General features: G+C 43.2%; 1 protein-coding gene across 1 annotated transcript; it reads left to right on the top strand.

Moving 5' to 3' along the window:
• The first annotated feature begins 270 nt into the window (after window positions 1-270).
• LOC118222523 (sterol 26-hydroxylase, mitochondrial-like) lies at window positions 271-7,970 on the top strand. The gene is made up of 9 exons (XM_035408176.1): window positions 271-525; window positions 2,820-3,010; window positions 3,822-4,021; window positions 4,322-4,519; window positions 5,338-5,501; window positions 6,055-6,221; window positions 6,558-6,639; window positions 7,028-7,228; window positions 7,504-7,970. Exons 1-9 carry the CDS (start codon window positions 295-297, stop codon window positions 7,633-7,635), a joined length of 1,566 nt encoding a protein of 521 aa, XP_035264067.1. The 5' UTR covers window positions 271-294; the 3' UTR covers window positions 7,636-7,970.
• Window positions 7,971-14,322: the final 6,352 nt, after the last annotated feature.

The raw sequence follows: 14,322 nt of genomic DNA, 5'->3' as shown, positions 1-14,322 counted from the left end.
AGTACACCCAATTAACTTAACCTGCATGTCCCTGGACTGCGGGAGGAAACCGGTGTACCCGGAGGAAACCCACACGGACATGGGGAGAACATGCAAACTTCACACAGAAAGGGGGCTCGCACCCAGGACCTTCTTGCTGTGAGGCAACGGTGCTACCCACTGCGCCACCATGCCGCTACGGATCATGGCCGCCTCCCCCTAGCTTCCACACCTGCCTACAGGGAGGGATCCCTCCCCTTTGTTTCTCAGATGTGAAACAAGAGCCTCGCGGCAGACACACCTACAACTCTTGCGATGGAAGTGCGCTTGGTTCTAGGCTCGGCAGAGAGGGGGGCCCGCTGGCTGCTGCGGCCCACAATCAGAGCCCTCGCAGCGGGGAGAACGGCAGGAACCGCCCCTGCTGTGGCTGTTTCTGCCAACCAGGTCAAACTGAAAAGTGAAGAGGATCTCGCAGAAATAACTGCCCTGCAGATGTTGTACCGGATGACGTTTAAAGGGTACCTGAAAAAAATGCATGAGCTACAGGTATCTACGCCTTACATGTCTTCTCTATTCCTTTGACTTTGTTTGGTGAAGTTTGTGCACTATTGCCATTTCTGTTCACTGCAGGATTGAGGGTGAAATCATGGTTCTGCAGCTGTAATGAGTGTCATCAGTGTGTTATTTGCCACTGTTTCTATGGAGCTGTGGAAACAGTCACATGACAATGAATGTGCAGTGGCACAAGAGGCTATTTATATGCATCTGTTTTCTGATTCAGTCAATAGAACCATCAGTTTTCAATAGTACAGTTCCAGGAATATGAGAATTATGGAATACAGGAATACTGAATCATGTCACTCTGACTGGTTAGACAGTTGACGTGTGAGTTCTTTCCTGCCTGGAAAGATAATGATTGAAAGATGGAGACCATAAGTTTCCATAAGTTGTCACAGAGCAAGTAGCTGCTCCTTCATAGAGCTTGGTTGGAATAAGGTCCAATGTGCAAGTAGAGGATTTACATGCTTTTATAAATTTTATAAAGCTGTGCTAAGGGATTTTGCACGACTCGATATTGCACTTATTGTCTTGGTTTCAGTTACTGCTGTGAGCAGTTACAGCTATGAGCTGACATGATTTCAACTGTTTTACATCCGATGTGATATTGTGTTAACAAGCAGCAGAACTACAATCCATCTTCCTACAGTGTGCATGTACATTCGAGTAACCACTCATTGTATGAACTAAAAAACAAAAACAAAAATAAAAATGTGATACTATGATACTACTATTCTGATATCCCAGCCTGAGCGTGGCTGTAACCATTGGTTGGTGATTATGGAGATGACCGTAAAGATAACCAGGCGCCTCAAATCTGAATTAATAATCCAAAATTAGGGGGCCTCTTGTGGCGCAGCCCGTAGAGCACTAACCACATACTCAACATCGGCGATTCGAATCCGACCGCTGACCTTTGTCACGTGTCTCTCCCTCTCTCAGAGCTTTTGTCTTAAAGTAATCCATGAATGTGCAAAGACCAAAATTCAAAAACCAAAAGAAAGCAGAATATTCCAAAAGAACAGAGATGAATTGTAGAATGGCAGACCTAGATGCAGGACTCAGGTGCCTACTTCCAAATACCTGTTACAAACTTACAAACTTCTCAGGTTGCCCAAAACTGACTGATAACTAAAAGAAAGCCACATATTTTATGTAAACACACACTGACACACCTCTTCACACACACACACACACAGACCCGCACTCACATGCAGACACAGACATTCACATCTCCAATAGACAGCCCCAAAAGCTTTCATAAAGGTTTAATGAAGGTTTTAATTTAAAAAATGAAGCAATGTGACAAATAAAGTGACACAGATAATGCTGCTTATGCTCTTGTATTCTGTGTTTGACATGATTTTTGAGCATTGTATAAGCAATAGTTAATTGACTTTTGCTGCTCCAAAAATACAATGCTCAAGAATCTAGTCTTGCTGCATTGCTGGGGTTGTACCCTCCTCATTTTTACATTACAGAATCATCCAAACGCACGATAGTTTATTTATTACATTACAATAGAAAAAAATGGGAAATTACATAACAGCTGATTGCAGTTTTAAGTATAGGAGACAACAGTGGTTGCCTTGAGCACCATCTGTCTGGGGACCACCAAACAAAGGGGAATGTACGCGTTGCATCTGTGATTGCATCCGTGTTCGGGAAGCGCAGGTGCGAAGAGGGGGAGGTGCCAGGCGTCCTGAGGTAGCAGAACGAAGGGGTCTGGCTGGCATGTAGGGTTTGAATATCAAACACTCAGGAACACAGATTCAAATTCTGCGGTTTTGGTGACCACGAAAGACATGGCAGAGGCAGCTTTTGCCACACCAACACGGATAACAACGATGGCTGCGTTGAAGGAGCAAAAACTTTGACATATGGAAGGCGATGATTTCAATGTAGCTTTAGTTTATTCAGCGCTGCAAAAAATAAATAAATAAAAAAATAAGAAAGAGATGGTATGTTCCTCAGCTCAATCAGATGACAAGACAGGACACAGAATGTGTCCTCCACCCATGTAATATTACCAATCACCAGCAATCTCTGCATTGACGTCAGTGTATGAACATTTTGGCTCATTGGGCCAACAGGGATTTGTATGCTGCAGTGGCCAAAGTCAATGCAGAGTTTCGCTTTCTTCAAAAATGTGTCACTTGACATTATTTGGTGAGTACGAACTAGCTGAAGTTCATTTCTACAGCAAAAACACTGCCGCCTTTATTCTGTCATTGCTTTTCATGCTACTGAAAGGTGTTTCTCTGTGCTGCTATCCGTGCCAGGTGTATGAGAAGCAGCTGCATGGCCCCATTTACAAGGTCAGGGTGGGAAAGTACAGAGCCATTGTTCTGAACAGCGCGGAGCTCTTGGAGGAGCTGCTGAGGAAAGATGAAAAGTTTCCCTGTCGGGGTGACATGACTCTGTGGACGGAGTACCGTGACATGAAGGGACTCGGCTACGGACCTTTCACAGAGTAAGAGCCACCGACACACAGGCCGATCTATCCAAGAAACCGCTCCATGTCAAAGGATCCTACCCCTATAACATTGTGACATGTTACCAGTCTACATTTAGCAAAATCAAGGGTGAGTAGAAAGGTAAGAGTTAGGGTTAGAGTAGAGATAGGGGATAGAGTTAGTGCAGAGGCAGGGGTTAGGGTGAATGCAGAGGTAGTGGTTACGGTTAGTGACTGTTGTGGCCTCTTTGTACAATACTGATACTGATACCGTGATACTGTAATACTGTAAAATACTGTGCATGAACAATACCTTGTTCATGCACAGCGTTGATTTCGGTACTTTGCTGTCTACCAGACAGTCGTTGAGATTTTTGTTCTTGTAGGCGGAGATGAACTTTTAGTCCTGGAGTAGGTCCATGTTCTGAAGGATCTTGGCCAAGTTTTTCTTAATTTTTCTGTTTGCTGCTTAGCTTAATGCTGTGTGATGATGTGGTGATCAGTGCAGCCAAGAAGGTCTTTCGGCTCTGTCTAAGGAAAGAACAGGAGTACCCATTTGGTTTAAATGCATTGAAGAGTGTTTTATTGGCCTATTCAAAAACCTGTATTCTTTCTGCAAATCCTGTTAAACCTGAACAATTGGAATTTGATCTTGCCCTTGAAAGTGTGCTTAAGGTGGAGACCGTTTTTTTGTGTTAAAGTGCATATGTGTCTTTGTCTTTAAAGAAAGTCTTTGTATCTAATGTGTGTGTTTGGGGGAAATATGGGTGCCTTGTATGCGGTAATTTCCAAGAAATCCAATTGTTGATTATGTTTGGTCCCCCTACAGAGAGGGGGAGAAGTGGTACAAGCTGCGGGCCATTCTGAACAAGCGCATGCTGCACCCTAAAGATTCGGTGCAGTATGGAGATGTGATCAATGAGGTTGTCACAGACTTCATCAAAAGAATATACCACCTGCGCCAGATCAGCCCTTCGGGTGACATGGTGACCGATGTCTCAAATGAGCTCTACCGCTTCTCTCTGGAGGGTATGCACGCAGCTCCTCTCCTGTTGGGTGGCTCTACTGCCCTCACCTGACATCACTCTAAATGGAAACATCCTTTAATTACAGTCCAAATACTCAACATCCTCATTTTTTACTGATCACTTAAAACACAGTGTTGGCTGAGCTCTGATCCAGGATGAAATTTGTACAGGTTCACAAGCAAACATAATTTCATTAAAACCTCTATAATTAATTTCTTCTACAAATGACTCTTCGGTGCCTCGTTGTTTCTCAAAGGCATAGTGGGTAACTCACACGCACACATGTCCTGTTGTGATCCAGGAATCTCCTCCATTCTGTTTGAAACGCGCATTGGATGCCTGGAGAAGGAGATCCCTGAAGCAACTCAAGACTTCATCAATTCCATTGGTCAGATGTTCTCCTACAGCATGCTGGTGATCATGCTGCCCAAATGGACCCGCAACATCCTGCCCCTCTGGGATCGGTACTTGGCCAGCTGGGAGGGCATCTTCAAATTTGGTAAGTGAGTGAGGATACTTTGGTCATGCCTACTTAGCTCCATTATTACTTTCCCTTGTTGGGAATCTTCTCCTGTGTGCAACCAAGTCGGGAAAGGTGAAGTAACACACTGAGGACCACTTTCCAATTGAAAAGGTTTTATTTCGATGGGCAAAGGGAGACTCGCCACGGTGCCACGACAAGTGCTCCGTATGAATCTCAACGAGACAGCCACAAGTGAAGGTTTAAGTATTCTGTTGAGAGGTATGGTGATGGCCTAGTGTGAATGTTCCCAGGGAGGAATATGCATTGCACCAGACTTCCCGGGGACACCCAAATGGTCTGCTGCCGGGGACACCCCTTTGATCTGTGCCTATTGTATATCCTACAAACAGTGATTGAACTCTATTTGTGGCCATTTGTCTCTAACAATGGGAAGCAGTTACAGAGTGTGAGTGTGGGCATGTGTATTCAGAATGAAGTTAAGACACAGAAAGCAACTTAATTGTTCAAACCTATCACCCTTTATCACATACCTGCAGTACTTACCTTTATTACTTTGCCTGGTATTACATATTGGCATTTTATACCTTTAATACTCTACCTTTATTACAGACCTGTATTGATTACCTTTATTGCTTCACCTTTATTGCGTACCTGCATTACTTACCTTTACTACAGATCTGTATTACTAACATTTATTGCTTTACCTTTATTATGTACCTGCAATACGTTAACTTCATTACTTAACCTTCATTATGTAACCACATTAATTGCCTTTATTACTTAATCATTGACTTCTATTACTTTATTAATCCCTTATAAATATAAAAACCCAGCCAGGAACTTGATTGACAGAAAGATGGACGTCATTCAGCACCGTTTAGCCCAGGGCCAGGAGGTGGAAGGAGAGTACCTGACTTACCTCATCTCCAACAGAAAGATGAGCAGTAAAGACGTATACGGCAGCATTGCAGAACTGCTATTGGCTGGAGTGGACACGGTGAGAATCGCACAGCAGGTTTCTATTTTAGCCATTAAACATGGCGGTTCTCAGTTTCACCGTTATTATATAAGTATATTATGCTGTAAAAATGAAGTACCATAAGGGATCATGAATGGTGATTTAAGGTCAGAATGACAATAACATTGCTCTGCATATTCACTTCACTTTAAATGTTCAATAACTTTAGACTGCTAAACAACCAATTGAATCCCTGGGAGATATAGACCTATAGATATTGAGATGGAAAGCTAATTGCATATGCTTTGTTAACATCCTGAACATAAAATATACATCTAGTGGATGAGGTGATAAAGCTGCTCCATGCAGCTTTAGAAATAAAATCACATTTCCTATTGAGAGGAAATTCTGACTGACAGACCTTACTTGCTGTAGCAGACTAAATTGCCAACTCTAGGTTTAATCAAAATGAATTGAGGACAAATTCACGCCTTTTGCAGAAGAATAACTGTATTGTTATGTGTGAGAAATTAGATGATTAATTGTCATTAATCATGTGCTCAGTATCTGAATTTTATTCTGCATCCCCTAGACCTCCAACACCTTAATGTGGGCTCTATACCTGCTGTCCCAGAACCCAGAGGTGCAGGACAGGCTATATAAGGAGGTGTCCAGCTTCGTTTTGGGGGGCAGGCCCATTACTGCCCAGGTCGTCTCTGACATGCAATTACTTAAGGCGGTGATTAAAGAGACACTGAGGTGAGGGATGAACCATTCACAACAGAGTGGCAGTTAGGTGGTGATTAAAGAGACACTGAGCTGAGGGATTGACCACTCATAGCACAGTGACAGATACTTGATGCATCATCTCACTTGCATTCTGTAGGACAGGAACTTGATGAAGCATCTCACCTTCACTCTGTAGAACAGGTGTGTTTGATGAAGCATCTCACCCACACTCTGTAGAACAGGTGTTTTTGACGAAGCATCACACCAGCACTCTGTAGGACAGAAACTTGATGAAGCATCTCACCTTCACTCTGTAGAAGAGATGTACACGATGGAGTCTTACCTGCACTCATTTTCACATTCCAGGCTGTATCCTGTGATTCCTACGAACGCTCGGGTCATGAAAGAAGCAGACGTGTCCATCGGAGGATATTTTTTCCCTAGGAAAGTGAGTCTGGCCTAGGTGATTGGACACATTGACAGTTTATTCCCTGTTTCAATGTACCGAGTGCACCCAACTCAGTACATCCAAATCACATTCAGTACATGTATATACACGTACAACATGCAACTGTTTAGCTTCACCCATTGCCTTCACTCCACCTCAGTCTGGTACCTGTTGTGTAATATGCTCCACACAGCACCTTTACTGCAGGAAAAGAATGGAATGAAAAAATGGAAATAATACAGATACAGAAACGGAAGCTAAATTTACCAGAAATTAATCTTAGACAAAAAATTATAAATCTGTGTTGCTGGGATTTAAGTCATGGTGGGTGTGTGACTCATTATGGCAGGTGTGTGTGTGTGAGAAGTTTGTCCTGTCTTCCTCCTAGACCTCCTTCACCATCTGCCACTACTCCATAAGCCAGGATGAGAAAACCTTCCCTGAGCCGCACAAGTTCAGACCAGAACGCTGGCTGCGGGATGGCAGGCAGCGACCCAATCCCTTTGGCTCTCTCCCGTTTGGGTTTGGGGTGCGGGGCTGCGTTGGCCGCAGGATTGCAGAGCTGGAGATGCACCTTGCTCTGTCACGGGTGAGAACATAGCAGGATCAGAGGTCGCTGATGCTGTAAACATAAAAGGCTCTATTGTGGAATTACTATTGTCACTAACGCCATTACTAAGGTCAACAATGCCACTGGTAGCACCATCAGCAACACCATTACACAACATGTTCACTAAAACCATCACAGACACAATTACAAAAGCCATAACTAACACTTGCTCTAACACCACTACAAACACCATAACCGACACCACCATTAACACCATCGCAATATTAATACCTATCATTTTTTCCTACTTCTAGATAATCAGTCTGTTTGAAATCAGACTAGACCCTCACATTGGGGAAGTCAAAGCTCACAATCGCACTGTCCTGGTGGCGGACAGACAGGTCAATCTGCACTTCGTGGAAAGGAATGGAACCTCTTCAAACTGATTACCTGCAGAATGAAGTTTCCAAGCAACAGGCAACAGATAACAATAAGCTGAGTTGTCAGCATCTTCTGATCTTCCTTCTCAATGAACAAGGTTTCAGTAATGAGGGGTGAGAAAGTTCAATTAGCAGTGAAAAATTCAAACACCTTTCGATTTCCAAAGAATTCTAGCCTACCTCCAGGAAACTCGGTGTTACTAATTGACCCTGACCTGACATTTGAGTGACCAGCAAAAAAATTCTGTCTAGTCCTGCTACCAAATGAGAGATAATAAACTGGCCATGGATGAGCAATATTCATGGCCAGTTTATTTGGTGCACTTGCTCGTTAACGCAAATAGCCTGCTACTCCAACAGTGAATCATGTGGCCGAAACTCAATGTATAACATACAGTATGTAGACATAGTGAAGAGGTTTTATTTATTTTTCAACAAAATATTAGAATGGGCAGGATGCATGAATTAACTTTGACCATGGTATGATTGGTGGTGCTAGATGTGGTGGTTACAGCTGTCTTTGTGAGATTTTCAGGCACTGCAGTCAAAAGTTTATAGAGAATGGTGCAAAAAAAAAAAAAACAGCAGTGGTACAGACCACGTACAGACATTAGGAAGAATGTTGTCATGCAGAGTGTAGTCAATGTGTGGAATAGCCTGCCAGGTCACGTAGTAGAGGCAGAAACTCAGGGATTTTCAAGATCAAGCTTGATACACTGTTAGATACTATATAGTCTGTAGGTAATCAGAGCACCAGGTACAATTTAATCAGGAAAATGGCAAGCATTGTTGGGCTGAATGGCCTGTTCTCGTCATTTTGTTGTGTTATGTTATGTTATGGTGTGCAGAATAACATCTCTAAACAAACAACGTGCAGAACCTGAAGGCGGATGGGCTACAGCGGTAGAACAGGTTCCAGGTTCCCCTCCTAACAGTTAAGAACAGAAAGATAAGACTACAGTGAGCATGTGAAAACCAAAACTGGACTACTGAAAATCTGAAAAAGAAGAAGGTCTGAAGAATCCCAATGCCTGCTGCAACATGCAAATTGTATCAAAGGGTCAAAAACAGCATGAGTCCATGGATCCATTCCCCCTTATGTCAATGGTGCAGGTTGGTGGTTGTGGTGTAATGGTGTGGGGAATGTTTTATTGGCACACATTAGACCCCTTAATACCAATAGAGTATCATTTGAATGCCATAGCATACCTTAGAATTGTTGCTGGCCATATACATCCCTTTATGGCTGCAGCCTTGCAAACACCTCACAGCTAGACCAACTGGGTTAGAGTCATGAAGACCACGCAAGTTAAAAATAAGAAGAATTTATTTAACAGGCAGGTAGGTCATTAGCTTAAAATTCACAGTCAATTTAAAAATACAGACTTTTTAAAACATAAATACAGAGTAAAAAGTTCTTACCCAGCCTGTTCAGCTACACACGGAACACAGAGTACGCGCAGTGTGGGAAGTCGCTTACAATCTTCCCCGACAGGAAGTCCGAGTAACCTGTTGTTTTATCACAAGGCTCTCGGGTCCTTTGAAGTACAGGATGAGTCCCAGCCCCCAGGCTTGTTCAAATGCCAGCCTTTTCTGGGTCCTAGTTTGACTCCCCTTTACAGCCTCCCATTTATCGAAAGGATTCTTCCAGCAGGATAATGCGCCATGTCACCAAGCCCACATCATCTCTGCTTCCACAAACATAGCAATGACTTCAGTTTACTCCAGTGGCCTCCACAGTCCCCAGATCACAATCCACTAGAGCATGTTATCGAGTCATCATGGACCAAAATGCCCAAGGAATGTTTCCAGCACCTTGTTGAATCTACGCCATGAAGAATTCAGGCTGCTCTGGAGGCAAAAGGGGGTCCTACCCATTGTAAGATAAGTGTACCTAATAAAATGGTAATCTGTAATCTGTATGAGGTCACAACAGCAGATAACACATTAAGAGTGCATCTCAGTACTTATAACACAAAATAATATCAGTCAGATTACACAGTAAGAGTAAAGAGGTGCATTTTAATACTTCCATGCAACCTTTATTTTCTTTAATGATCTTTAAATAAACTGTCTTACATGAAGATGTCTTTCTGATTGTTGTGTTCTGATGTTTACTTAAGACAGAGAACCTTAGAAAATAGTCTGTGTGGTGAGAACATTCATCCCACTGCAACAATATGGGATTTATTTATGTAAAAAAGATTTTACTGGTAGCCCATTAATAAACATCCATATTAGCCATCTTCCTTTAAACATTTCAGATACCTGTACAGTCATGATTAACATACAGGTAACTGCCAAAATAAGAAACAGTTGTTTAATTGAGGGATTTAAAGGGTATTCAAAGCAGGTGCTTCCGCACAAATGTGTGAGGGAGGGGGAGTGTCGGAGGACCACACGCACTGAGGTGATAAGCCACAGAGGCTAGAGGAAACGAGGAAGGGGAAAAAATAAAACAGAAAGACCAGAGTGAAAACTCAAACTCCCTGTCAAGCCATAAAAAAAACGGCCAAACCGAAAACAACCCTGAAAAAACAAGGGCGAAAAACAGAGAAAGAAAACACTGAGTCACAGCTCAGACCCGAAACAAAAAGACAGGGGTCGAACACTGAGAAACCCAAGAACCTAAGACACAGCTTAGGAAAAGAAAAGAAAAGGTAAAGCCCTAACAGTCTGCCGGCACGAAGCCCAGAAACACAGACTGAAATACAAACCTTCTAAGGGGAAACGCTTCTTGAGAAGTGAGAGAACAGGAGGTTTATTAAACAGGCTCTGCAATACCTTACCGGCTCAATGAGAACATAAGTAGACACTGAAGCAAGGACTGAAAGTCAGGCAGCGTCTTAAATAGCCTCGCACGATGCAGGTGGCAGAAATCACGGCATAGGGAGGAATAATTGGAAACAGGTGCATCCAATGAGGTAATAATCAGGCCGGGAGGCCAAAAACGGAACTGCACCCCAAACCCATGACAAAATGTACTTCACTAATCCATTAACATCCCAGCATGATCACAGTTGTGAATAAAAATGATAGACAGGTCAAGTTGCCCATTATTTCATGGCTAGAATAGGAGATCTTGGTGACTTTGAATGAGTGGTGACTCTCGGTAACTTTGGCCATGAGCTTCAGTGACATAGTCTGTTCAACTTGCTGATGCTTTACAACAGAAGGGGTCAAACTAGTGCCATGGAGGGCCGTGTGTATGCAGGTTTTCATTCCAGCCTCAGATCTTGATTATATAATTAGTTAAATTATTTGCTGAATTAGGGATGCAGGTTTGTGCACAATGGTGACCCGACGTCTATGGTGACCCGCATTGTCTAAATAAAAATTTTCTTATATTCTGTGCTTCAATGCAGTTAAACGCATATGGCTGAATGAGTAATTGGACTCAATTAAGGCAGCATTAATTGGTTGGAATGAAAACCTGCATACACACGGCCCTCCATGGCACGAGTTTGACACCACTGCTTTACAAGGAACAATAGCTAAGGTAATGTTGGAATGGAAGTCTGAGGGAAAGACATCAAGGGGCAACTCAACCATGTCAGTGCATCAGTTTGAGATTCAAGGCAAAACAGAGGAGCAACTCTGAATCATTTGACAAATATTAATCTAGGAGCAGGCAGTAGCATTAAGAACAGTCTGTCGAGAACTGTACAGAGACAGATAATATGGTTGGTTTTACCTTTTTTCCATCATATTTGGCAGGTATCCATTGATCTAGACACAGATACACAGATCTACACATAGCAGGGGAGATACAGACATGTCTTGCAGTCCCAGGGTAAGCGCTGTGTTCACAGGAACTGAAGCATGTTCCTAAAGCACTCATGCAGGAGGTCATGGAGAATTAAGCTTTGTGATCCTGATGTGCACAAACAAGGAGGAGGGGGATAAACTAGTGCCATCTTTGGACAACAGGGGGACATGACGGTATCCTGGAAAGGCAAGAAGAACAGACTTTAAGTCAAGAGAGAAGCACAGGACCATAGAGTTCCTAAGGCGTCATGGAGATCATACATTCTATATACTATACATTCTATTTTTCTTAAAACTATGCTTGTCTGATACTCTGCAAAGACAAAATGCTTTTACCATTTTGTATCCAGTTTGATGCTGAAAGCAATGGGGTTCAGCCAGAACATTACATGATACTCACCTGGCTGAATACAAGTGAATGGCAAGGTGTATTGGCCGATGAAGTCATTCTTTGATGCATGGTCATAATCTTCCACAACAAAGCGCACCAGAGCCAGCTCTGGAGCATGGAGGACGAACTGCACTGTGTCGTACCACAGCGGGTTGAACCCTGTACAGTAGACACCAGCAGCAGGTTCTGTGTTAACATGACATGCATTGAGATAGGGCTAGTAAAACAGTGCTGGGTAATCCTCCCCTCACCATTGTTGTCAATATATCTGGTCTCCTGCTTGGCTTCGTCAAGTGGTACCCCATGGACCTCTACTCTCACAAATGGGTCAACAATGGAGCCCTCTTTTTTTCTCACTTTTGGAAACTGCTGTCCACTTATCACCTGAGGCAGACACGGACAAACACGCACATGCACACACTCATAAAATGAGCAAATGATCTTCGGCATGCAAACACTGTGCTTTTAGATTATTATTCCAGATTATATTCCCTCAGACAGAACCTGTATGGCGAGGCGGACAGGCTGGTACTCTTCACAATCCTGAGGGTTATCTGGGTCAAACCTCCTCTTGCAGCACCTCAGGAACTTGGGTTTCAGGACGTAGCCACAGTGACCATTCTGGTTGAACAGACCATCATTTAGGTCCATCTCCTCCCCAGCTGTCTGGAAGTTGAGAGCGACTATGAACAAATGAGAAAAAAAGAAATAATGTGGTGCATCGCAAAAATGTGGCGCTATTTCCGCAGGTGTTCTAAAGCTTTGCTCAAGCATCCATGTCTCCAAAACTTTCAATTACCAGCACATATATTATCAGTCATTTTGTTTCGGTTACTTATTTTATCAAAGTCACATTCTCTGCATTTGGGCACTAGAATAACATATGCACATAAATATAAGATATGTGATACATATCATTGCATAATTACATTCAGTACAAACATTTCGCAATTACACGTATTTCTCACCTAAGTGGCACCCCACATTCCACATGTCCTGTGGATCGTAGTTGGATGAGTCTGTTCTGAGGCCCCCTGGGTAAATTCTGGTCAACTGCCTGGCATTATGGTGCACATGTGTATAGTTACATGTGTTTTATGCCATCATTATAATATAAAATGTAATTTTTAATGGTCCTGAGCAGGTCTCACATACAGGTGGTACATGCTGCTCTCTCTCTCGCTCTCACACACACACATGTACACACACATGCATTTTGTCCTCAGGGGTGGGCTCAAAAAAGGAGGCCACAATGACATGGTCAGCTTCAAACCACCCATCAATGGGTCTCTAAGAGGGGGAGCAGCCCCTTTCCACATAAATATGAACCTCTTTTTCATAATGCATTCCTGCATCATGGTTCCTTCCCCCTATATTCGGCCGGAACTACTTGTCCCGGCCCCCAATTCTGACTGAGGCACCACAGGTAAGCAGCACACTACCTTTTCCTCATGGAATTACAAAGGTGCAGATAGCCATAAAGCTAAAATACAAAATGTGTACTTCTACCTACACACACTCAGCACATCCATAAGCACTCCCATTCAGGCACCTGCACCACCTGTCTCTTCCAGCAGGGGGACATTTTAGTCACTACACTGGAGAAGCTGCAGGCTCCCCACGTCCAAACAACAATAAGAAAAGAAAACCCTCACACACCTGACTCCAGTACAGATATTTGATCTCACCACCCCATTGCAGTCAATTTGGTAGTGAAGAGGACCACCGGTCAGCTAGTGGACCCTGTAGAGCCACAGATATACGTATCCCCAGCTGCACCACAACTGCACCACCACTGCTATCGAATCTGGTGCAAAATGTCACCTTTGCCACTGCCTCTTCCCTAGTGGTGGGCAGACCGATTCTTTCACAGTACCGGTTCCTTCGAGTTGTTACATGTAAATGTACCGAACCTTTCGAACCTCTCAAGTTTTGATACTTTTTCAAAAAAATGGCTTCAGTTTCTCCGTGACACTCCATTATAGTACATGCACGTTCGACAACTAGTGCTGCATGCCCCATCAAACTTCTCTTCAATGCATTACCATTCATCATGTATAAGTTTACATTACTAAAGATAAAATATTCATTTTAATACATTGATTCTGCATCCTACTTGTATGTAAGCTCAATACGATGTTACAGAAATGTGACAGACCAACGATTTGTCGTTCTTTTTGAGGGGCAAGTAGCAGACGTCCTAGTTCGAGAGACCAGTTCATTTGATCTCGTTCAGTGAGTGCAGGCTGTCTGTCTCGAGTCAAGTCTGATTCAACTTGCTCATTCATTGGTTGTTCCACTTGCTATGCTTTGAGTGCTGCAGCTACCGTAGCAGGCAGCAGTTTTGAGTGGGAAAATGCAGGGAGAGTCCGATTCATGAGCACTTGGACGTTCGACAGGCTGACCCAGTACATACCAGACACTAAAAAGAGTCGTTCAAAAAGATTTGTTCGTTCATTTTCGCCCATCACTACTCTTCTCACCACTCTGCTCAATCGCCCCCTTTTCCTCTCTGCAAGTTTCAAGTTTCAATA

The sequence above is a fragment of the Anguilla anguilla genome, chromosome 3 (genome assembly GCF_013347855.1).
Source record: "Anguilla anguilla isolate fAngAng1 chromosome 3, fAngAng1.pri, whole genome shotgun sequence".
Taxonomy (NCBI): domain Eukaryota; kingdom Metazoa; phylum Chordata; class Actinopteri; order Anguilliformes; family Anguillidae; genus Anguilla; species Anguilla anguilla.
Note: the sequence above shows the minus strand (reverse complement) of the source record. Positions and strands in the feature narration are given on the sequence as shown.

Coding starts and splice junctions, on each gene's coding strand:
- LOC118222523 (XM_035408176.1), top strand. CDS start 295: ATGGAAGTGCGCTTGGTTCTAGGCTCGGCAGAGAGGGGGGCCCGCTGG. Junction 3,011..3,821: donor GGCTACGGACCTTTCACAGA/GTAAGAGCCACC, acceptor GTCCCCCTACAG/AGAGGGGGAGAAGTGGTACA. Junction 4,022..4,321: donor CTACCGCTTCTCTCTGGAGG/GTATGCACGCAG, acceptor GTTGTGATCCAG/GAATCTCCTCCATTCTGTTT.